Below are 24,564 nucleotides of genomic sequence, written 5' to 3' on the forward strand. Positions count from 1 at the left end.
ACTGCAGAAAACAGACTTTATCGACCACATGGCAGGGCACATACTAAAAATTTTGCACATGGGGTTCACGAAAAGCTAAGCAGGCTGAAGACCAGTGCTTACCTCACAGTACTTCTAAGCTTCCTGCTGGTGAAAAATAACAGATTTACAGGAAACCGTACAAGGAAATGCTCAACACCCCAGTGAAATCACTCACTTAACTTTCAAATTTCACACTTGCCAGATGTTGAAGAGCAAACAAAACTCCATAATACAGCCAAACTTCTGAAGGAGCATTCAGTGGAGCTCCTTCAGTCACCTCCTTGTAACACCGGGTAGGAACAGACCACTGTGCTGATGAACAAGAGACAGGTAACCCGCATGCAGATGGTGTGCAGAGTGTGAACGCAACCAAATAGGAAGACTGGATTAGCCTAATCTGAGCAGATCTGGGACTCTCTGTAATTCTTAGAAGTAAAAAGCAAAGTCTTTGGCCTCTAATGTGAGCATTTGCTAAGGAAGGTAAAAAGAATCCTGCTATCCCCTAAATTAAAGTCACACTGGGGAAAAAGAAAAGCTACATAAGACCACAAATTTACGGGCCTTCAATCAGACAAATGTGAACCAGGCCAATACTGAAAGTACCGGAGATACTGAAAAAGAAAAGTTATGGTTAACAATTATGCCAGAGCACAATTTATGCCTGAGATATTTATCATGAAAACTACAACCTTGTGTCTGTACCAAGTTATAACTATAACATATTGGACAATACTAACTCTATATGCATATCTAACATATACAGATGTACAAGAAAGAGAGAAAAACATTTTAAAAATGAAATTGCAAGCAATATTTCCTCCCTACCTTCTATCAGTTGATGTCTTCTTTAAATATCCACCTCTAACTTCCTGACCTGGACTAGTCTGGAAGTTAATGTGAATCAGCAAATGCTAGTGGGGCTCCTTAATGCATTTTATATTAAAAAAAAATAGCATAGTCAGATCCTGAAGAACTAAACTGTGGCTTCAGGAAATCATCTCATCAACCTAGTGTCATGCTAAGAAACATATATTATAAAAATATAGACAAATACACCCTCTCTAAAACAGAAGCTGATACATTCTTGGCTTCTCTTAATGTTCAAGGCGATTTGTAATTTTAGAGCATGTTGATTCAGCCTATAATCATTGATTTGAAGTAATTAAATTCTTATGTAATTTAAGAGGAGAGAAATATAACCCGAGCCCCTATAGGTGTCTGTGAAAGTTAAACTAGATTTTTCACAGGCAAGCTCATGTCAGCTGATTCATTTTGACTAAAAAACAATCCATTTTTACTTATTTATGCCCTGCAGAGTTGTTTCAGGACAAGGATGCTTTGAAAGCCTCTTAATTCTTAACCCAATTTTATAACCATTTCAGCGTTAACTAGGACTTTAAAAAAAACTTGTGAAGATTTGTCGTGAAATAATGATAATTCCCACACATCTAATAAAGACAACGCGCAAACAGACCAGAGCCAGCCAGCCAGCGAACCCTTTTGCTCTGTAGTAACGGCACTCTGACAGGAAATCTAATAGAGGTTGAAAAGCCACAAGCAACGTGGACTGAAATGATTAAATAAAGAATCTCATAGGTAAATTGGAGCCTGAACAAAAATATAGAGCTTCATTTGTCTGCAAACACAGAAGAAGCCAACAAAATGATTTCTGCATGTTCTGGCCTACACTAAGGACACCAGACTTGGACACCACACCAGTGTGCCACTTGTATGGCCCTGAGCTGGAGGGACAAGCACAGGAGAGGGAAGCAGTTAAGGAAAGATCTGAAACTGATCTTCCTGTGGACAGATGAACTTACAGACTGGAGTAGAAATGTGAAGGACTGACATTCAAAATAAGTGCCCTAGACAAGCACATTGATGAAAAAGAGCAAAAGGACAGTACTCTTTAGACACAGTAATTCCTAGTGAAAGAGAATTCCTCACACTACAAAAATTCAATTGAAAACAGCTTCCTGTTAGAGGGGGGGAACAAAAAAGAGGTGTTGGAAAAGTAACCCCCATGTGAAACACGAAAGCATTTAAAAACACACTTTCCTCGGGAAAATGCTGCAGGATGCTATCATGTCACAGAGAAGGCATTTGCGATCTCCGGCGGTACAACTCTCCGAATGTACAAGAGCCTTGCAACCTGTTTCCCTGCTGGGACTCCTGCAGGGCTACTTCTGTAAAGAGGGCTTGTGGCCTCCGGCCCTGGGAAGTGACCACACTAAGCACAAAGAACTGCAAAGATTTCCATGCAGATTTGAATGACAGCCTCAGAGAGCAGTGAATTCCTGCTGCCTGCATGTGACAGAACAGCGCGTGGTGAATCTCTGCCTCAAACTGTGGTTTAGCAGGGAGAAGGGAGGGTGAGAAGTAAACCTTTGTATTAGGGGATATTATATAAATAAACTGCATAATGTGAGATACTGATAAATTCATAGGAAAGTTAGATGACAACAGAGGAAGAGGGTCTCCACCAGGCAACTGCGCGCTGGTGACTAGAGCCTCCACAAGGTTTCTGGAAAGGTGCCAGGTCAAGTTTGCTTCAAAACACAGTTCCAGGCCTTAGATATGACCTCAGACTTGCCTCTTGCCCAGGATTTTATTTTTCTTTAAATAACAAAGGAATGTAATAACACATGAACACATGAATCTGTAGTGTGGCCATTTCAATTTAGTTCTTCTACTGGAATGGCTACATCTAGAGGTTTTTCCTCCAGCCTGCTCAGCGCCTGGCCCTACCCTTGTTTAAAAGCAGCCTCCTCAAGCAAATTGGCTAAGTGTTCATGTGCTTAATGCATTTAATATCCCCTTGTATAAAGAAACAGGAGCTGCTATTCCAGAAGCAGGTAAATAATGCTCATCTGTTGTAAGATCATACATGAAAACAGCAGAACATATATTATAAACAACAACTCTCTTATCTTATTATACCTTCATAACAGTCACACTATATACCTAGAGAAACCTGTCAGCAAAATATAGCTAGATTATTTCTACCTGCCTGCTCAAGCGGTGGATATACAAGGTAACAAATGAAACAAACTCAATGTAGTTCATTACTGTTCGTTATTAATTGAACTTATTAGGGAAAGGTGCTTTTTCTTCCCCCAAAATTTCATGGAATGAAGTTATTTCTGACATTTGTAACACAGTATATCTTTCAAAAATTGCTTCAACTTTAAAAATGTTTAAAACCCATAAATTGAAAGCCTAGAGGAAACAGTTATGAAGTCACATTTTCTGTTTCCATGTACACACAAGAGAATCTCCTGGTATTTATATCATCACACAAAGATTTCTCCTAATTCTATCAACTCTTGGGGACTGATTTAATCTTTAAGAAAATTTAAAATGTTTTAATTGTGCTTTTTCTTCTATCATTATGCATTGGTATGTTCTTCAAAATACCTGGACAAAACACCTGAACTTTAACATTTCAACTAAGAAATACAAGTCACTTTTTCCTTGTGTTGAAACACATAAGGAAACAAGCTGAAGCAGAGCCGGATCACTGCTAGCCCTAAACGCAGCAGTTACTTTATTTACTTTCTCTTTTAAGGTAGGATTCTTAACTCGTTCCTAACTACTATTACTGTTATTGCTACTTATAACATCATAACTTTGCAATGAACTCTGCAATGCAAAGTTTTCTTTTGGAAAGCTTTGAGTCAAGCTAGAAAGATACTAGCAACAGTTTAATAACCTCTCAATACTCCTTCTTATACAGTGACAGCAAATGAAGAAGAAAGATGACGCAGAATACTGGAAGCTTCTTCAGTGAAGCTTGAAAGACATGAAAGGGGGAAAAATACCAGTCCAAATTAGAAAAGAAAGTGAACTAAGAATGGGGACTGTGAAAAGCAACAGAAAGAATCAGACAGACACTGAGATGGAAGTGAGATTATGTGGGTTATAGGAATCACATAAATAAGATGCAACCTCCTTCACATACTTATATAATATAATACCCTTTCATAGATCCATGATCTGCAGCTGCAATTCAAACACACTGACCCTTTTGCTGGCTCATACCACTTCAGCCAGACCCTGTGCTGATCATTTTATAGAGATAGTGCCTGCATCAAGCCATGCGTTTCTGCCTGTTCCTGTACACTGTTATAAAGCCAAGACTTTGTACTGATTCACCCGCCTTTCCATAGCTCCTAAGATATCAACAAATGTCATATCTGCCCTCCCTTTTTTTAAGGGAGTGTACAACCTAATTTAATATTTCTTTTCCAAAGATCGGATGGAAAAAACATAAAAATATTTTTATATTGAAATCTGAGAGGAAAATATTTACAAGTCTTGTTTTCTTTCCTCAGATTATTGAATTTCCCTGAAAGCTATCTTACTCCATTATGTCGGCCAATTTACTCCCCAGAGAAAGCTCCTGGCACATATGTGCTTTGAAATCAAGCTTTGCAAAACTTACGCAAGACCATTTTGGAAATTAACTTTCACATTTGGGGGCAATTCACAACTGTTGCTTAATAACATTAAAAACAGCTGCAACACGGCAAAAATGTAAAGGGAGTCTGTAAGGGCAATGCATATATTTTCTTCATACTTTGTATTTCTGTGGAGACTAGGTTCTGCTCCCTGTTTGAGTCAAGTGTCAGAAGGGAGTGAGCTGTGGTCTGAATGTTGCTAATCTGTCATCTCGGTTTTCTGCAACAACCCTCCAGAAGTGCTGATCTCCTCGAGCACCACTCCTCCTCCCTGCAGCACCCCTGGAGAGTTAAGGAAAAGAAGGGCTACTTCCATGTGGATTTAAGTTACAAGACTGAAAACATTTAAAACCATTCCCTTTTTATAACAATTTGACTATTGTTTCCCCCCACCCCGGCCACTACAAACCAACATTATGCTTAAGTGAATTGTATCTCCTGCTCACTGATAACTGCAATATACCTCTCCCTTTCAATTCCTTTCTTATTCCTTAAAAATAAATTCATTGCTAAGCTGTTTAGCTTTCATTTCACTGACAATTTGTACTGCAACGTAGCACCCTTTTAAAGTTGTGTTTATAAACATGCTCTGAAATGCTGGTAGGGTTCCTCCAGAACATTTGGGGCAATGACGCAGAAAACACTCAAAATCCTGCACTTGTAGAACACCAAGATTTTTTGATTCTGTGAGGATTTCTGTACAACTGGCCTCATTTTATAGATTTGGGAAGAAGAACTGCTAGAATCGTAACATTAATTTTAGCTTTAGTTAAGGTCTGTTCAATATGAAGTGCCCACTTTATGCTGGCAGACAAATTACCAGTGGGGCAACTAGAGAATGCATGAATGATAATGTACAGACAAGCTTTTTATTATTTATTCATAGAAAACAGTGGGTTTTGGTGTGCTGCTTTGAAAAATGTTCAAACTAGTAGAATATAATGAAAGCACAGTGAAAATTCTATTTCATTAACATTTAATCATAAATCGCTCTTTAATATAAATCATAAAATAAAAGTCTGTCATAAGCACTTAGGTGTAGAGAAAGGAGAAAGTCCGCAAAAAGGAGAAAGGAAATATTGCAGTGTTTTTCACTGCTTCTGTTATTTGTCACCTTCAGAAGAAAAAATAAACAAACAAACAACAGTCTTGAACCAAACTCTCAGAACTGGTCATGAAGAAAATGCTTAGACATTTCTTGAAACCTTAATTTTAGCCAGCAAAAAGTATTATCAACACCTATAAACAAAGTAAAAATATTTTAGCATAACTGTGATAGCTGAGGAAGAGCATTTTTCATCCCTTCCATCAGACTTTACAGAACTCTGTGCTACACAGAAAAAAATAATAATCAGGACTTCAAGCTCCCACAGAAAATTCAAAAATAGTATTTTTTCCATGAAATATCTACTACCATGTTTATCTGTATAACAGGTATTCTCAAGTTCCCTTTATAGGTATACCAGAGTGGTGCACAGATAAGTTCTTGAACACTACAGATCTTCAAGGCTTACAAGAACATGAAACCTTTATAGAACATTATAGCTCATATCTCTTTTCAAAACCTCTTGTCAGAGAGGTCTTACTTTTTACTCTGTAAATACAAATGCAATATTATACTATCAATATTCATTTGACCAACATCAGATTGTCAATTAGCAAAATACATCTGTAGACACAGAGGATGCAGGCCACTGCAGACAACCCAAACATCTCTGACAAAGAACAGAATAATTCTCCTTGTCAAAGACCATCTGTCACTAACTGCTATCTGTAAGCCTCAGTGGCTTTCTGATCACATAGTATCTTCTTCTTCTCAAGCCAGCTCCTTTAGCAGTTCTTTAACTGACAAATGACAGTCAGCACCTGAGCAGAGGCTGTACCTGCAGCCCCTTATGCATTTCATTGCCAGTGGCTAGAAAAGCTAGAAAAAGTGATTCCAGTCAATGGCAGCCTGGCAACACACTGAAAAATTGTTTGAGAAACAGTAGAAAATAAGCATCAATTACACTATTGCCACTTTTTCTCCGACCCACCATTTAAAAATCTGACAAGTCAGCCAAGTAACCAAAATTCTTGACATATTTTGCCATAAAACATACAAACAAAAAAAACCCAAGACAGATCTAAAAGCACCTTCTTATCTGCTTCACTCATATCCCAGGGGCTGTGCAAACAGCCAGCTTTGCAGCCTTCCCAGAAAACGGGCATTTAGGCAATACAGATTTTCCCAGAGGTGAGATTTTTTTAAAAGAAAAAATCCCCCTCAGAGAATGCTTCTTTTAAGCAACCTCCTCTGTTTTACACTGATGCAGATCAAGCTTAAAGCCTCTGTTGATAACAGCTGAGTTAGGATGGCTGAAGAGAAATAATCCTCCAAGTAGGCAGGTCCCAGGCTTGCTTTTTTTCAAATCAAGTTCTTTGCTACTAGGTAACTCTAGCAGGCATTCTTGCACTGACTTTTCTGCTGAACAGTATGACTGTGCATGGTAAGGAATTGACACTGTGGGCGTGAAATGATAAATTAGAGGTAATTGCTGAAACTGTCATTCATGAATGGTGGGCCATTATCTCTTAATGCATCTGGAATCCCAGAGTGAGCAACTTGTGATTTACCAAGTATTATTACATTGTTACACAGCATGTTGTGCAACAGTTCAATAGTGAGTGAGTAGAGGTCTACAAATGAGATGCAAAACTTCGCATTTAATTTAAAACAGATCCATGCCACTTCTGGATGAAGGGAAATCAGACATATGACTATACCACTTGGTGTCAGTACTTTTCTTGCATATTGTTTTCTCCTGATTACCGCAGGTTAGTCTTGGATACCCACCTTCAAAAATGGTTTCGATTCTTACCTGAATTAGAAACAGGTTGGTTTATTTTTGTACAGTTCTATCTAATCAAGACAATCAGTGTTGACTAATCTGTAGCTATCCTTAACATTTCCTTTCTTCCATATCTTCTGAATAGATCTCAAGTGCAGTATCTTTAGAAACAAAGCCTTTACACTTAAAGGAATGTGGGTTATTTCTGTTGGTGTTTCATTTCTAGATACTGCTTCAAACACTTTTAAAGGAGAGTCAGCCTTCTGTTTGTTGTTGAATTGTGTTTATAAAAATCAAACAAACTCTTAAATAAGTCTTAAATAAGTGATTGAGCTACACAAGCTGTAAGATTCTGTTTTTCTTCTTTCAGTCTTTATCAGAGCTCCTAAATCACATCTGTTCTCTGTTAAGTCTTATCACAATTCTGATTTTGAACTTATGATCACTCAGAGCACTTATTTCATATGCTTACTGCACAATTCATATTACTTAGCCTTATTATATGGTGCTGCCAAAACCCCACCACCACCAGTCATCTCAGGTAGCAATTTCTTGTAACATGTCTTTCCAAAGTAAGAGGCCATTATACATATAGATGTAACTACTCTTGAAATTTTGCAATGGCTTTGTCTCGCAATGTACCATCATCTTCAGACTCCCATTAGACTGCAGTACAGCTTGCTGATACTCTGTCTAGCATGGTAAGTTATTTCATTCTGCCTAGATCTGCTGTTGTCCTATTTGTTTCCTAGAAATTCCCAACTAAGGCAACAACTTCCAGGTTTTGGACCTTTCAGGACTAGAGGATTCAAGTAATTTTGCTTGTTCTATGTTTCACAGAGACATAATTTAATGTTGATAAGAATGAAATACACAGGAATATTCATCAGCAAATCCTCACGGTCCTAGGAGGTTCTTAGGCATTTAACTCAAGACGTGAGCAATCCAACAGACTTCAGAGGCACAGCGATTGGTACGTTCCTTTTTCAAGTGATAAGGTTATATCCAGGTCATGTAGGTACTGATGCTGGTGGCTACTGTTGTGCTTATCACACTCATCTTCCTATTAGACCTTAATGGTTCTTTTTGATCATATAAGAAAAAAACTTCACTAGGACTTCGGTAAGTTACAGCACGTGTCAATTTTGAAATTTACCGTTACAGTTTGATACAAGACTGATTTACTGTTCTACATAGCACAGACAATGACAGATATTCTTAATATTGCCCTATGCATTCCATTATAGGCTCCACTTTCATTTGTCTACATTTTAATCATGTTTTCCATTCCAAAACCTGCTTTAGGCTGACAAAATTCAGCAAGTTCCAGCTGAACCCAGATTTAAACTGTAGATTCTAGAGTCAGCACTGGTACTTTTCAGAAATGAGCTGCAAATCCCAGTGATAATCACTCAAATGTGGTTTCACAGGAGGATAACCTTCAACTATTGTTCCTAGCTGCTCAGTTGGTCAAAAAAGCAGAAATCTGCCTGATTTCTGCTGTGCCATTGCTGAGTGGCACGTGCGTGCATGAGTGTGTTTGTGAGAGAGAGAAATCAGCATGACTCCATGTGAGGGTATTTTATGATTTTTTTTTACTCTCTGTTCTTTTAAAAACATAAGACTGAATGTTTAAAAATCCCTACATAAAATGACAGCAAAATTAAACCTAAAAAGTTAGAAAGGTCACTGTCCAAGGAATAAATCACAACTGCATAGGATATATTATTTTCCACAGGACTTCTGTTTGCAGCTGAAGTTGAAAGATGTGCAGTGAAGGAAGCACGGGAAAAGGCACTGCATGGTTCAGATGCCTGAATACCATCCTGAAGAAAAGGATTCAACTCATGTTTCTGCCAAGAAGTTCCCAATTGATGCTATGCAAGACAGTTAAATTCAACTTTCTCAGATGGTACCAGTTCCTTTTGTCTTCTCTTCTAAGTAGCCAATGATCTGTGACCACATTTGCAAAAGGAGAGAGCTTTCAGAAGTACAACAGAGTCTATGGGAGGTGGATTCTGAATGCCTGAGAACAACGAGCGCTTACAAGTATGTAAAACTTAGACTTCTGGTGTTTTGCTTTTGGTGTCCGAGAACTGTGGACACTTCTCAAATTTTGATCTTAGTATAGCAATTTCCCAACCACGAAGTGGAAGAAAAAATACTTAATGGACATTAACATCTATGAAAAAAAACATATTACAGAGATAAGCGTCACAGAAAATCTTACACTGCAATTAGTATCTTTGCATTTAGTGCAGGATTTCAATCATATGCCATGAAAAATAAGGCCCTGTGTTTCAGCATGAACAATGAGGATAAAATGAAATATTGAACAGCTGCTCATTCCATGAGTACCCTCCAATCCAGTGTAACAAATGATGGAGGAGTCCTGTGGAAAAAAAAGTTTGGGAGTGTGCAATTAAAACCCTTCTTTAAAGTATATGCAAAATGGCTCGAGCAACCTTAGTTTTATCATTTCTAAACTTCTGACTGCTTAGCCCTAATGGATTTTTTTAACGTAGGGATTTTTTTGTTCCTGTAATTAGTAGTAGACACTACATACGGAGAACTTCCTTCATCATCCAGGCAAAGGGCATGTGACAAAAGGACTATACAGTATTCTCAAAGCTCATTTGTATGGGGCTGGAATTTCTCACAGTCTGGGCTGCCATTTTTCCTGCTTTATGTTCACAGACTCCCTTCTCGATATGCAGTAGCGTATGTTTGCGGTAGTGAGGGACAGATGCTCAATCTCAACAAAGATCAATGTGGCTCCAGGGAGCACTGTAGCATCTTTTCTCTGATATTAGACTCCACTATCCTGAGGCTGTTTCCTATGTAGCGGTTTACCATGTTGCCAGTCTGTCTTTACGATAGCTCTCTTTATCTTATTTTTTTAAATAAGGATGTATATTTAAAAGACATACCTGTCCAATAATAAGAGGAACTACAACAGTCATAAACAGCTGCGAGAATATAGATGTAAAAGGCACAGAGGAGGATGATCCAAGCTACAAAATAAAAGTATATCATTAATATTCAACTTTTTCTTAGAATCTACAGACTTCATGCACAGATATCAGATATTCATATTCCTTTTATTTTATGTGTAAAAACTTGGAGCTGTGTGCACACCTTTAAGTCCCAATAATGCATTTGGTATTCCATAATAATGAAAGTAAAGCAGTCTCTGGTTGATTATTCTATAACCTAAGATAACAGCCATATCAATATTCATTTAATTGAAACCCTGCTACACACATATGAAAAGTAAATCATATAAGCATTTGTAGGATCATAGTCTAAAAAAGACAGAGAGTGAATCTCCTTCTATGTAAGCAGTCAGATCAACTAACCTTGCCATTTATACAAAGAAACAAAAAAACTCTGTTATAGTTATTTTCAGACTATTTAAAAAACAAATAAAACTAATACTAAAGACAATCGTGTTTTATTTCAATGACATTAAAAAAGACATCTTTTAACAGTTCTTTTATTGTGAAAACTAAACAGTGATAGGCTTTGTCTTCAAATAGGTGATCTCTTACAGATATATTTATGATTTTAAATGCTAAAAGTATTTTCTTAAAAGATGCATGAAGAAAAGGTGAACCAAATGAAGTCAATGGCATTTTTGCAACCTACTTCAGAATGTGTAGGACAACATGCACAATTTTTTTACACTCTGATTGGACTTACTTTATGCTAGGCCATTAGAAGTTTCATTTAACATCATTTAACATCTTTTTAACAGTATTAGAACATACATGAAAAATTTTATAGTATGAAGAGTGAAGTAGCATTGTCAGAGCTTCTGAGGAGAAACCATTCCACAGACAACTGTTTCATAACAGGGGTAAAATGACCTAACACTGATACCAATGAGGATTTCACAGATCCACATGATTTTATTTTGCACTTCATTTTAAAGATCCACAAAATGATGACAGAATTCAGAATTTTTTCAGCTCCATCTAATTAAGTGATACTGATCTCCTAAAACATTCTCACATACTTCTTGCTCATAAATTACACTCACACTGCATTATACTTCTGACACATTTCTTCCTTTCAAAGCTACCTGCAGGCATTACAGACAAGGTGATCATACAATCTAGTCACATCCTATAATTCTGCCTAGCAAACCAACATATGGTCATAAAAATAGGTTTGGCATAAAAACAGGATTCTTCAGAAATTCAGAGCACAGAAAGAACAGAAATTTTACATACTAAAGTGTTTTACCTTATTTGGAATTATATGACTACAACCTTTATCCAAAGAAAATCAACTGATAAAAAAAACAATGCAAATTATACCACTTTTACAGATTTTACGTGCATTGCTTGGGAAAATGATGTACATGCCAATGGGCTGTGTTGTACATAAGCTGAGCTCTCACTGCATGAAACTGGCATCAGAACTGGGAAACAGCGTGAAATGAAATTCACTTCTGACACTCAGGGAAATCATGGGTCTTTGAATATTGCTTGGCTATCTTAGTGTTTAAGAGAGTGGGACCACACCAAGTCTCTTCTTATTTAACATAGTTCTTGCTTTCTTTCACTTTCTTTCATACAACCTTCTCTGAAGAGAAGGGTCTCTGGGGAGACCCTTCTGCAGCACATAATGAGATATGGCTGATTGCTATGTATTTTCTTAACTGGCAACATTAGGGAAGACTCAGTTTGGCCACTTAATAAATGAGAGAATTTCATCCATTTTGTACACAATCATGTCATCTCCAATTTTAACAATGTGGGCACAGAAGATGGATTGAGGTGAGCTGAAGAAGATGTCATCTCTCAGACCTTTGGTTTGTAAGTAGGGTGCAAGGGAGAGCACCAAGATTAAGGAGCTTAAATTTCTCATGGAGGCAAGATGGAGAAGTAAAAGCTTCCAGGGGAAGATTTGGATCATCCACACGAGCACATCAAGTTAGACAGCAAAAATATTCCATTCTCAGGGAAAACAGGGAGCTGGAGCCATGATTCCTTGCAGAAAGTGGAGCATCAATCCATCATACCACTCATGGCCACCTTGTTGTTTTGATTCTTGTAATGAGCTTCTGAAATTTTAAAAGGTTCATAGTTTTTCAAACTGTATTTGAACTTTTTCTTTGGCTACATGCTGGGGAGTTAAAAGCATTACTTACTACATGTTCAAATAAGCTTTTTCAAGTGAAAAAGAAGATTTTTAAACTTTAAAACCTGACTGAGTCACAGAGCAGTGAATCTAACCAAACAGTCAACATTTCAGGACCCTCTGCATGGCTTCATGAAACCATGACACTTTGGCACTGGTTCTTGTGGATTTTTATAAAAACATCCACTGGAGTTTTCTAACTATTTTAAAGCTTTATGCTCAGTGGATGTATAATCAGTTTCTAACTCAAGAATGAAAAGATGTTAAACAATATAACATATTGCTTAAAAAAAAGGCAGCCATTCAAACAGCAATAGTCTTGACAACTTTTTTTAAAACATTACTTCAAATGTAGTATCTTCAAGCTGTTAGGGATTCATAAACACTGAGTATGAAGCTTTTTTCTTTTTAAACACAAAATAGAAACTGAATTACAGATACTGAGACATGGGATGCTAAAAAACCTACCCACATCACAAACAAATTTACCTGAGAGAGGTAAAATTATTTTACTTAAAGTAACAGTCTTCCACATCAGAATAAGATTTGCCACCTTGCCAAATTCACCCCATCAATTCAGGCTCATATCACTGTCTTCCGGCCCACCAAAAGACTGCTACAGACACTCTGGATAACTGTCCCAACCAGACCACATTTTAAATAAAACAAAAATGAACAGAGCAGTCCAAAATGTCAATTAAAAGAAATGACTAAGGTTTTTCAAGCTTTTGCCCAGAGCAAGTGAGTTCTTTGGCTACTTCTGGTTTGTGGGGAAAAAAACTCTCATCCTCTAAGAAAAGGTTTCTGAGAAGTTTTGCTGCTCTTAATATGACTCCTCTTCTGGATAATCCTATTATCATGCTATTTTTGATCCTGTTTTAGCTGAACAGTTGAGAATCTTATTCTTCTGTCAGTCTCTAGCAGCTCCATTATCTTCTGCACAACAGAGTGGAGCTAGCTTCTTTCTTGGGTCCTCACAAGGCCCTAATATTCTGCTACACCACACTTAGGCATGAGTTCGAAAGAGCAGTGAGAATTTAGGAACAGAGGAAACAAAAAATGTTCAATAAAACATTAATCAAGCCTTTAAACATGTTTGCAAATGCAAATATTCTGTCTGAATGAATAACTAGGATTTTGCTCAGGTTTTAGTTAGATCAAGCTAAGTTGTGTGCCCCATTTGCTGTCATGAAATGATTAAAAAAAACCCCTACATCTTTGGCATCATACCAAAATAATACAGCATTATGATAAAATATCTGACTGTATTTGGCTGTCCTCCTTGTTATAACAATCTCCATGCCCAGAAATGAACCTTTCTTCACAGGGAAACAAGAACTGAAGAAAAAATTGTAAGAACAGGTGTAGAAACCTCACAGAATCAAACTGCTTATTTACAGCTGTAAAAAAAAAAAAAAAAATCTGACTGGAATATCTTATGGAAGATAAAAATGCAATATTTAATGGAAAAAACATAAATTTTCATTCCAGTGTTCTGAAAAAGTACTTGTTTAGGTTTATTTTAGAACTTTTTTTTTAAAAAACTTGGTATAAATGTGACTGGTATGCACTATTCTGGATAGGAGCAGGCTTATCACACTAACTAAATTCAAACAAAGGCCATGAAAACTCTTTCTTATGAAAAGGAACAGGCACTTTTCACTTAAATAATCCCAGTTATGTCAGTCGGACAACTCACATGAGCAAGAACTGCATCTTCTGCAAGTGTTTCCCGGATATGGCTGTAATGAAAGTGAATTCCAGGCAAATCTTTCCAAACAGCTCAGTCACCATGCAGTACTTTAAACTTGACCTGCAGCATTCTTGCTACAATAATTCTAGACCTCTCTTCTCAAGAGACTGTTTTGAAAACACCTGACAAATTATTTAGTGGGTTTGTTTATAAGTTTGTGGTGAAAACACTGGCCTATTCTTAATGGATGGGGTGTGTTTAACTGGTCATGGTAGAAAAAATATCTTCCTTGCATAAAAATAACACAATTCCACTTCCACTCCTAGACTGCCTCCACAAGACAGATGCTCCATTCTCATCGTTCTGACTGACTCGGTAGGTATCAAAGCGGGGGTTTCTTCCCCAAAGATGTTCCCATATCTGCAACTGCCACTGATTCAGAATAAACACGCCTCCTACCAGTCATACCAAATTATAATCCAATGCCACATGTGTTGCCTATATTGAGTCCACTTCAGAGGCAGCTGTCCTTTGGGGCCTTACTCTTCCAGCATTTTCTTATAATTAACAAGTTCCATCAGACTGTGTCTTTGCACCCTAATACATCATTAGTCAACTTCAGCCTTGCCATTTGTTAAGCACAGCCAGGCCTCAGCAGAGATAAGGAAGTGAGGTGGGGGTGAAAAGAGGACAGAACTGAGTGGGAGGGTCACCGGCTGTTCTCTTACATGAGATCTCTAATTTAAGCTTTTCTTTTTCACCTTCAGGTCAGGCCTCTCTGATACCTGTCTTTTTAAATTTTGTCTTCAGCATTTTATGGTCACTGCTTACCTGCTTCCTATTGCTTTGTGTTACTCATCCAGCCCAGATTCTGCTGCCGAAGGGCCCACCTGGACCAGCCCACACTCTCATCCCCTTATGTCCTGCTGGGGTGACAGTCCCATCACAGAAGGGAAGTGACTCCTTCCACTACCCTTATCTTGTCGTCATGGTATGTTACATTACCCAGTCATTGTGGTATGTTACATTTCAGTAGAAAAAGTACACAAATTTCCCTATTAAATAACTCAGGTACTTGACAAATGGGAATGCTTTGCAATTAGTACAATATAATTACAGTAACAATGTTCAGGCTCTGAGAAGTAGGAAGTGTCTTGCACTACACTGCAGGAACGGGGCTGACAGCACCTAAGAGTTTGGCATTGCCCTTCTCTAGATTTCAGATCGGAGGTAGAGCTTGGAGGTCCAAGTATAAGCAAAGGAGTTCCTTTGATCTGATCAAGCATGCAAAAAAAAAAACCTCTGGTAGAAAAGTATAAATCACCCCTCTCACACACACACACACACAAAAAAAAGCAGGTCTAATAAAGACTCTTGCTGTCTTTCCCTGTCTCCAGTGCAGATTTCTATGAAAAATATCTGAAGATGTTTCAGTAAGAACACAGCAATGTAAACTCTCTATTAACCAACTGCCAAGAAAAAAAAAAAAGCAAAACAATCATCATTTTTCTTCTTGGGAATACCAGCTTGTCTGGCCTTAGGTCTTTAATTTATTCTGATCGCAGGAAGTGTAGATGGAGGTCAAGAGAGATGAAACAGTCATTCCTGCATAACATTTCATGACAGTCTGAAGAGAGCTAGCAGGTCACTAGGATGTTTCTTCCTATTCCACTGCTTTAAAGGCATTCACAGGCAGAGCGTTTAGATATCTCTATAAGCAAGGAATAGAAACCATGAAAAAGAGGTTATGTCCCAGAGGTTGATCAAGAGTCACTGGTCCTGGAACCGCCTGCCTCTAACAGGTGCTGACAGAGGGAGTGGAAAGGGAAGGGGAGGCACATCCCTGAGGATGGAGCTTCTAGTAAGAGAACAAGGAAATAAAAAAGGAAGGAAAGAAAAGCACAAAGGATGAGAGACTAGGTGGCAAAAGGGAGATAGTAGTATAGTTTTCTGCTACTGTATTGTTATTTTTCCTTGAGGAGGTAGCCTTGATAGAGACTGATAGGTTTGGAAGGTTATTTATAGTCCTTTATTCTCACTTCACAAAGCCACTGAGGGCTGGCCTTCAAAGGCAGAGAAAACTGTGGTCACCAGTCTTTAAGTTTTGCTAAGCACTAAAGATTAGTTCATACCTGCTGGATTGATTGCTGCAATCAAGTCTTTAGACGCAGGCCGCTCATTAAACTAAGAATCCTTCCTTGTTTGGCAATGGGGACCTAAACAAAGCTTCAGAAAGGGGCAATCAAATCAATCCATTAATAACCATCATTGCCTTCAACATCTCCTGCTTCTCAACTTTCCCAAAGCTTAGCCAGTTTCTCACTACAAATGTTAAACTCAATCCTGTGCAAATCAGCAAAATTGCAGTTCTAAAAACTGCTTAAAAGAGCAAGAAAAATAGAGTTTGGCATTCAGAAACAAATGGGCCTCAATTTCCTAGCACCGGCAGAATCAGAGGTATCAGAAATAATGTATTTTAAAATAAAGCTTTTAATTCTGCCTATCAAAAACCATAAGCTGTCTCATGTCTCAGAGAAAGGAGCTAAAGGTACAACAGAGATGTTCAACGGTTTGACAATAGTATGTTTTAACAAAAAGGTCTTTTATTGCTATTTCTAAAAAGTAAAGGCAGACATGTCTCTAGTTCTGTTAGAGAAAAGCAAAGAGATGTTCTGGTCTTATGGTATATTTTGCCAACTCCTGCATATTTTGTATGCTTCTGTGGCCATGGAAATTGATTTGGCACAAACATATTAAAAAAAAGTTAGCTGTCTGCATATACCCTCCATTTCTGTTTCCCCAAAAATGAAGTTTCATAATCAGATTTGTGGAAGAAGAAAAGCTGACAGAATCTGTCAACTTTAAAAATCCTTTTTTCTGGGTTGGGCAAGGAGACGGTGTATTTTGGGATTCTCTTGTTGAAGTGATCACAGATTCCTAATCCCATTCTGGGTTCCTCTATGACATTAAAATCCAAGCCAACTGAAACATACTTGCCATTTTAAAGCATTTCATAGAGCTATAAAAATATCCATAGGTATTTTAAATCTGAACTATGCTGGAGCTAGTATTCCACTTTACCACAGGACAATGATCTCGAGGGCTAGTCAAAAGTACAAGTATCAAACGTACACAGTATCAAATGTACAACCCAAAGGCACCTAAATGGGAGTTGCATGATTAATTCCTTTGGAGAGCTGAGACTTAAGAACTAGTATCCCAAAACTCTTCTAGGAACTTGGAGTGACTAATTGAAAACAAATAAATCAGTAAACCACAGGATAATTAAGAACCATGAATATTAGGCAACCATGAAAAAGGCAGCTGTGACATTCCAGAAGGAATAAAGCAATCAAGATAGGAGATATTGGTGACACTGTACAAGACTGGATAAGCTCTTATGAAGAGTACCGTGCTACTGTGCACAATTCTGATTATCTGAGTTGAAGAAAGATTTAAACCTGGGACAGGTGCAGAAAACACCTGAGAATGAACAGTCTGTTTTATGAGCAAAGATTAGAAATGCATGGTTTATTTAACCTAACTGAATGATGTCTTGGAGAAGGGATAGGACTGTACACTATGTATGAGTCAGGAGATAGACTCCAGAGAAGACATGCTGTTCAGCTGTATGATAACACTGGCAAAAAAAGGCAGATGGGTAAATACTGATCAGCTGGAAATCAGAAGGTTTCTAATCATCAGAGAAACAAGTTTCTAGCATTGCAGGGGGAAGTGGGGGTAAAAATCTTTAGACACTGGAAGCACATTCAGTTTCGAAATGGATTGCACAGCATGGAAAAGAGGAGGACTAGATGATTCAGGACCTGTTCCTCCCAGTCTCCCAGCTCTGTGCATCCTATTAAGACATACATTTAGTTTCTGCTGAGTAGAAGTAAGATGCATCTTTAGAAGACTCCCCTAACAATGTAGAGTTGTAAAATTTCAGGAGCAAAATCAAGTAGAAAAGAAGGTCCTCCACAGAAATGTTACATATTTTGGAACCTTCTGCTTAGGCAAATTTACAATAATTTGTATGTGTTTCAGGAAGTGGGGACATCTATTATTCTCCGAGTGTAATTTGTATGCAATTTTATATAACAAAGCCATAAAAGGTTAATTTGACAAAGGCATAAAATGTTTAAACCAAAATTTCACAACAGTGGTTGAAAAGTTCTTGTCAATTGTAACGGGTTTGGATCAGATTCACCGTATTTTTTTTCTTCCTAATGATTAAAGAGAAAGGAAATGGTGAGGTAAATAACCAGGTAGAAATGATGATGCACTTTAAAACTTTCACATGAATGAGCTGATCTGTTAACAGCTAATGCACTACGCTGTCCATTCCCCCCCCCCCCATACACACACACTCTCTGTAATCAGCCTTTTGTCACACAGTAGTGAAATCCATTAGCTGCAACTTCCTTATCAACTTCCAAGGCTTTCCAGCTATTAAAACATTTGCATATTTAACAATTCATTTCTCAGCTGACTGGTATCAACACTCATCTACAGAGAGCTTGAGAGGAAAAGCAAAACAGTGTGTGCAGAAATCTTGTTTTTTTAAAAAAAGTCTTGACTGCACCTTTTAATAAAAATATTTATCTGAAATAAAGCATGGTATTGGAGAAGACTTAGCAAAAACCTGAGAAAATCACGATTTTGAAACCCAATGTTTTAATTTAAAGACTGTGAAAACAAGAAAAAATGTAACTTCAATATTTCTGTCAACATCTAGTTTCATTCATGTCCTTATTCATCAGTTATTTTGTTTTCTCTGAGATACTTGCACAGAATTGCCTTCACTTGACTACTCCTGAATTCTTTCAGCAATACCACTTTCTAGTACTTATGACATCACTATTTACAATGCCATCATCAAAACATCTGCTATAAAATTCAGAAACTTGAGGGGGCACCAGAGAAAAAACCCACCACTGAATAAATCAAGAAAAGGAGCAAGCTGATAAAGCATTAGGAAGCTTCCGTTTTGACATATATGTCATGGTAATCATCTTTGGTAGAACAGCAAACATGGAAGCAATGTGTGACAGTTACACGGAATTTTTTGCCAAGTGTGTTTTTTAAAATACAAAAGAATTTTGCATCGGCTCTTTACCATTCCATGTTAACTTGTTTGCAGGCACACTTCTGAAGTATGTAAAGTAAATAAAAATGTAAAACACATACTTATTTCTAGCATTTTCTTTGATGGCTTTCAATACAGATACGTGGATTCACGCACCTTGAGTTTGCTGCTTTGAGAGCTAACTGACTGCGCTTCCAGCAACTGAAGAGACCACATCCGTCAGCCATCGAATCTCAATAGTAGTAGTACTATCAAGAAGATGGCAGAGCTGGGATACTGTGCCATGAAAACTGCAGTATCACATTTGGCTCTGGTAAACATGCAGATGACTTCTCATATTTTGATATGAAACACAACCAGTGAAATCATACACTTGTGTGGTTTGATACAATTGCCAATCCATGCGCTCAGCTCAGTTCAAGGATAGAGAAGGCAACTCGCCAATGGGGCTGGAAAGGGATAGAAGCACTTTCACATACGAAAGGTCACCCTGCATACTCTTATGCAGTGGTACAATACCTATGCTCACTCTGCTTCCAGGGCAAATCCAAGAGATGTGACCTCGCTGAGGCTCTAGGCTGCTCTCCATCCTGGGGCAATACAAAAGGCACATGAAAGCCCTGAATGACAATAAACCTGCATTTGTACATATTTCTGTTTTTCATGCCTGAAGTTACAATCTCAGGAGACACATGCAAGATGATATAGTTAAAACTGTTGCAGAGCACAGTGTTCCTGAACTTCTGTCTTTCAAACGAGAGATTTTAAAAAAGGTGCTGACATCTCGAGGTTATTAAAGACATCACAGCACTATTATTGTCACAGCATGATGGCATCTTTTGTTTAACTGTCTTTTAGTAATGTAAATGTGCCCAGGTGCAACATACTTTTGAATTCAAATCCTAAACAAATACCTGCAAGTGGATAAGAGGTAGCCAGGCACACATTAGGGTGGGCTTGAGCCTCTTTTGCCTGTATTCATTAGGAGGTTACTCTGAAAGTCAGTTGCATTAGGTCAAGAAATACAGTGTTGTCTACTGAAAGCAGAGGTGTCAGATTTGGGTCGGTTTCTCTTACCTCAGCTCTCTCTGTTAGTTTGATGAATTCTTTATCACCTCCCACGGTAACCTTGTTCAGCAATAGTGGGCTCTTAAAATTTGCCAAAAAGAGGTGCCAGTACAGGCAATGGTTTAAACCACTGGACTGTAAAGCTTGCAAGGCACTGAACAAACTTTTTTTAATGAAAGGTTATTAATAAAGGGGAAATGTTATTAAAATTACAAAAGGAAATAACTAAACTGAACATAGAGAACAAGTCATATGATAACTGAAGATGCACAGTACTGTTTCATGCCCAAATAACTAAATTCCTCAAACATTACTTACACTATTGGTAACCATTATTTACCAATATCAATATAAATATTTCCAAAAACAAAATTTCTTCTACACTGCAATTTCTAGTTATTTGAGTCTTTTTTTCCCCCAAATGTTTTTGAGAAAATGAAACAAAAGATTTAGTCCTCTGCTTTAAAAATCTTCATGATTAGTCTGTTATCACTGGTTTCAGCTAAGTATCTGACCTGACAAGAGGAAGACAGACAGCGTCCTTCTCTGAATGCTGTGGTTCACAGACTATTATCATTAAAGAAACATTGTTGACTGTTGCAAAGAAATGCAAACAGCGTAACACCATGCTAACTTACAGCTGACGAACCTTACAGTACTTTACGTTGCAGCACTTCTGCTTATCATATACGTGAACCCTAATCAATTATACATAGTTTATGGTACATTGCCCATTTATAACACCATTGCTGGGAACACAACATACTGACTGTTAGTAATAAGGGTTAACACGAGGATGATGATATTGCAGATTAATGCACCTGGAAGCCAAGATTCAATAGCTTCTAATTGGGTAAAATGTTAATCAGATACCTACAGTGAATGCTGCTATTCTTTAAAGTCTAAGTAAGTGTTCTCACAAGGATGCAGCCCGGTGATTAAGTGCACAATATCTAAGGTTTCATTAAGTCAATCATTACCTCTCAGAATGTTTTTTATGGTAAGCTTTATATCAAAAGTTTCACAGTAGAAATATACTTTTCAGAAATGTAATTGACAATCATACATTTAACACCATTCATTTAACATAATAAATTATTTGCATTAAATGTATAATTTATTATAAGCTTCAACATGTCTTTATCATCTTTGTTTAGACAACTCATATTTACATTACCAGACATTTACAAACAGCAAAGGCAGTTTGGGACATTATATTGTCTGGTGCATATGGGGCAAAATTTAAACCACAACCACTGCCCCAGACTAAGCTATACAAAAAGACTAAGAACAAGCTAATGGACAACAATTTATTATATTCTCGCAACACTAGGAGTATTTTATGCACTGTATATAAGGAGCGTCACCAATAGCATCACTAATACAGTCCAGCATTCTGATTATTGCAGTGTGACTGTGGAAGAGTTAATGCTAGCAAGTACCAAATTCATGAAAAAAAATTTACTAAAGGCATTGACTTCAAAGTATTCAGAAACCCAACTCAGATACTGTTGAGGTAAATGGGAGTTTTTTTATCCTGAAACGTGAAAATTCCACCCTATATTAATTAAGCAGTAAAACGAGTTTGGATAACTAACTAACGAATGGTACAGAAGCAGGAAACCGGAAATCACCAGTGTTTCTCATTCCACAGTAACTAGGCGGTACCACATGAAATGATCAAGCAGCAAGTTTAAAACAAACAAAAAGAAGTGTGTGAACTGTGTGCTCAATACCACTACATGTTGTGGAGGCCAGATGTAACAAGGAAACCTCAAAGGAAAATTAATCATGTTCATGGGAAAAGGTCCACTGCGGGCTACTAAACCTGAAGACACAGTTGCATCCTCCAAGCTCAGGAAGTCCAAGCCACCGATTGCCAGAACATGAGGAGGGTACAGCGCGACAAGTGCATTTAGCTTGCTACCCCAAGTATCTGCCACAGGTAAAATGAACCTTCAGAGAACACAGACCTTATGTTGGCAAGATAGACTGTTGGTCTGACCAGAAAGGCTGCTCCTCACATGTCAAGTTCTCAGCAAAGATATCAAGGACTTTTAAACGTTTGTATACCTCAAGAAGAGTCCTCAAATTTTGGGTTTTGTGACAAAGACAGAAGCTGCAGCTTTTGTAACTTTTCTCCCACACAGACTAGTTTAATTGTTTATCATTCAGATAAAAAAATAATTCACCTGCATATTTACTTTAAGAAGAACAGCTCAGAGTCATGCCACAGACAGCAGAACAAATGCTATGCATTTTGAAGCGGCTCCACTTATTATACAAGTGTCTCCAGGTCCAGTAGGAAGACCAGAGGTCTACTTTTTGCCTCACTATTCTTCTTGCACACACACAAAAAAAATTACCACCTCTGCAAGAATGAAAACTGCTATTTATGGGACAGAATACTTCGTTATCTGTCTGCAAAAGCAAATAAACAAAAAAATTTTTGACAAAAAATAGCCCTTTCATAGGGTTAGCTAAATAGAGCATCATAACTCAGTGATGTAAAGCAGGATGAAAGTTGCCAGTGAGCAAGAGTAAAAGAGCTGAAGTTTCAGGCACCCAGAAGCAAAGTATAGGTCTCTGGAAGAAACATATTCCATACAGGAAAGAAGAAGAGAAGAAAATACCGAGGCAGACCATCTGGAATCAATTTCTTCAGTGTAAGAAAAGCAAAACAGCCATTTTTCTTGAACAGGTATCTTTTTAAACCTACAGAGAATCTATGGTCCCAGCTATATCAGGAAAGCTCTGTTGGTGTATATTGGTATATATGATATGGTCAAAGCAGTTTTTGCATAACTATAGCTGCATCAGTTGAACTATAATTTGTTAGAATAAAATAAAAATACAGTAAAATAAAAATCTTCCCAGGCAGTTTTACTGAGTGAAACAGCAGTTGACATTGTTACACGCACTCTCACAGTACTACATATCCCAGTATAGTATACACTGTTATATATGCATTTTACATACACACACACACCTATATATAGTATATAAGCTGCTTCTCCTGAAACCCTAAAAGTGTCTCAGCCTATTTCCCTGCTCTTCACAAAGCTGCAGTCCTCAGTAACTTGCACCATATTCGCCAGCAAATTCTCCACAAGCCTCAACCCTTGCTAACTGACATGGGACACACTAAAAGAATCATTACCTGTCTGTTAAAGTCTCTTCATCATATACTGACTAATATCCACTACCACTACAAAACACGAAGCTAAAACTTTGTCTTCACCCATGACCTGTAAGGAACTAAGGCCCTGACTGAAAACTAAAAACCGAGAAAGTCTTGATCTAACAAGAATGAACCAACATCTTATTAGTGGTGCTCAGGGGCTCCAGTAATTTGTCTTCCTCTTTCCAATATCTCACAAACCTCTACCACAAAAATACCCATGGGCTTAGTTGCCCAGGAGTGAGGCTTCGTTCATCTGAACAGGGCTCCCTCCAACTGGCTGTCATCCATTTTAGATCGTTACGATCTTGTCCGACTCTTGCATATGGGTGCTCTCCAAGAGATCTCCTAATTGGGTGATCATCTTACACAGCAAGTGCCTGTATTTGACCCAGTCTAACAGCACATGGTTTTGCGATGCTGCAAAAACAACAGGTTTCAGACCTCTTAGCAAAAAATGCAGCTAGTGTTTGCACTCACTGTGATACACTTTTATAGCCCTTCTGGAAGGCAATTTGTTTCATATATTGATCAAAAAATCTGTCTCAGTATTTAAGCACTGTGAAATCATCCAAACTGCTGTCTTAAATATAGCATCTAATGGTACAAGATTACCCAGTAAAAGGACAGACGTTTTAAGATCAAAATACTTACAAAAAGTAGAAGCAGCAGTGGAGTTATAACAATGCCCTGGAAGAAATAAAAATAATTGTCCGTTAGTCAGGGAAGCAGAATACTCTTTACTTTCTTGTACCCTGATGCATGGAAATACACAAATTTCATTCAGCATCGTGGAAATTAAGTGACAAAAGGGAATTCAGCTTTGATCTTCACTGTGTACATTCTTTAGTGTCTGTACATGGATCTTTTTATAAACAATACTCACTACAAATTATCTTTTTTTTTTTTTAACCTCTAGCTTTCCCCGTTTTGGACCTAAGACTCTCTCTTTTAAAACACATGATACATAGAAATATAGATCAATATTTAAAAATATATACATATTAAAACTTTCCCCTCATTGCGTTGTATTTTAACTCTACTGAGCTACATCTCCCTAGGAGGTGACTGGT

General features: G+C 37.7%; 1 protein-coding gene across 6 annotated transcripts in view; it reads right to left on the reverse strand.

Annotated features, from left to right (window-relative positions):
- Window positions 1–24,564, reverse strand: part of SLC10A7 (solute carrier family 10 member 7) — a 156,217-nt gene that overhangs the window by 31,246 nt on the left and 100,407 nt on the right. For 5 of the 6 annotated variants that reach the window (XR_010884378.1, XM_067297791.1, XM_067297789.1 and 2 more), the window contains 2 exons: window positions 24,146–24,181; window positions 10,243–10,326 (listed from right to left, as the gene is read on the reverse strand). Coding sequence is in view for 5 of the 6 variants with exons in the window: in XM_067297791.1 (XP_067153892.1) it covers window positions 10,243–10,326; window positions 24,146–24,181 (120 nt within the window). In the remaining variant the exon portion in view is untranslated. The remainder of the gene's footprint in view (window positions 1–10,242; window positions 10,327–24,145; window positions 24,182–24,564) is intronic. The other variant, XM_067297790.1, reaches the window with a different exon arrangement.

This window comes from Apteryx mantelli, chromosome 5 (genome assembly GCF_036417845.1).
Source record: "Apteryx mantelli isolate bAptMan1 chromosome 5, bAptMan1.hap1, whole genome shotgun sequence".
Taxonomy (NCBI): Eukaryota; Metazoa; Chordata; class Aves; order Apterygiformes; family Apterygidae; genus Apteryx; species Apteryx mantelli.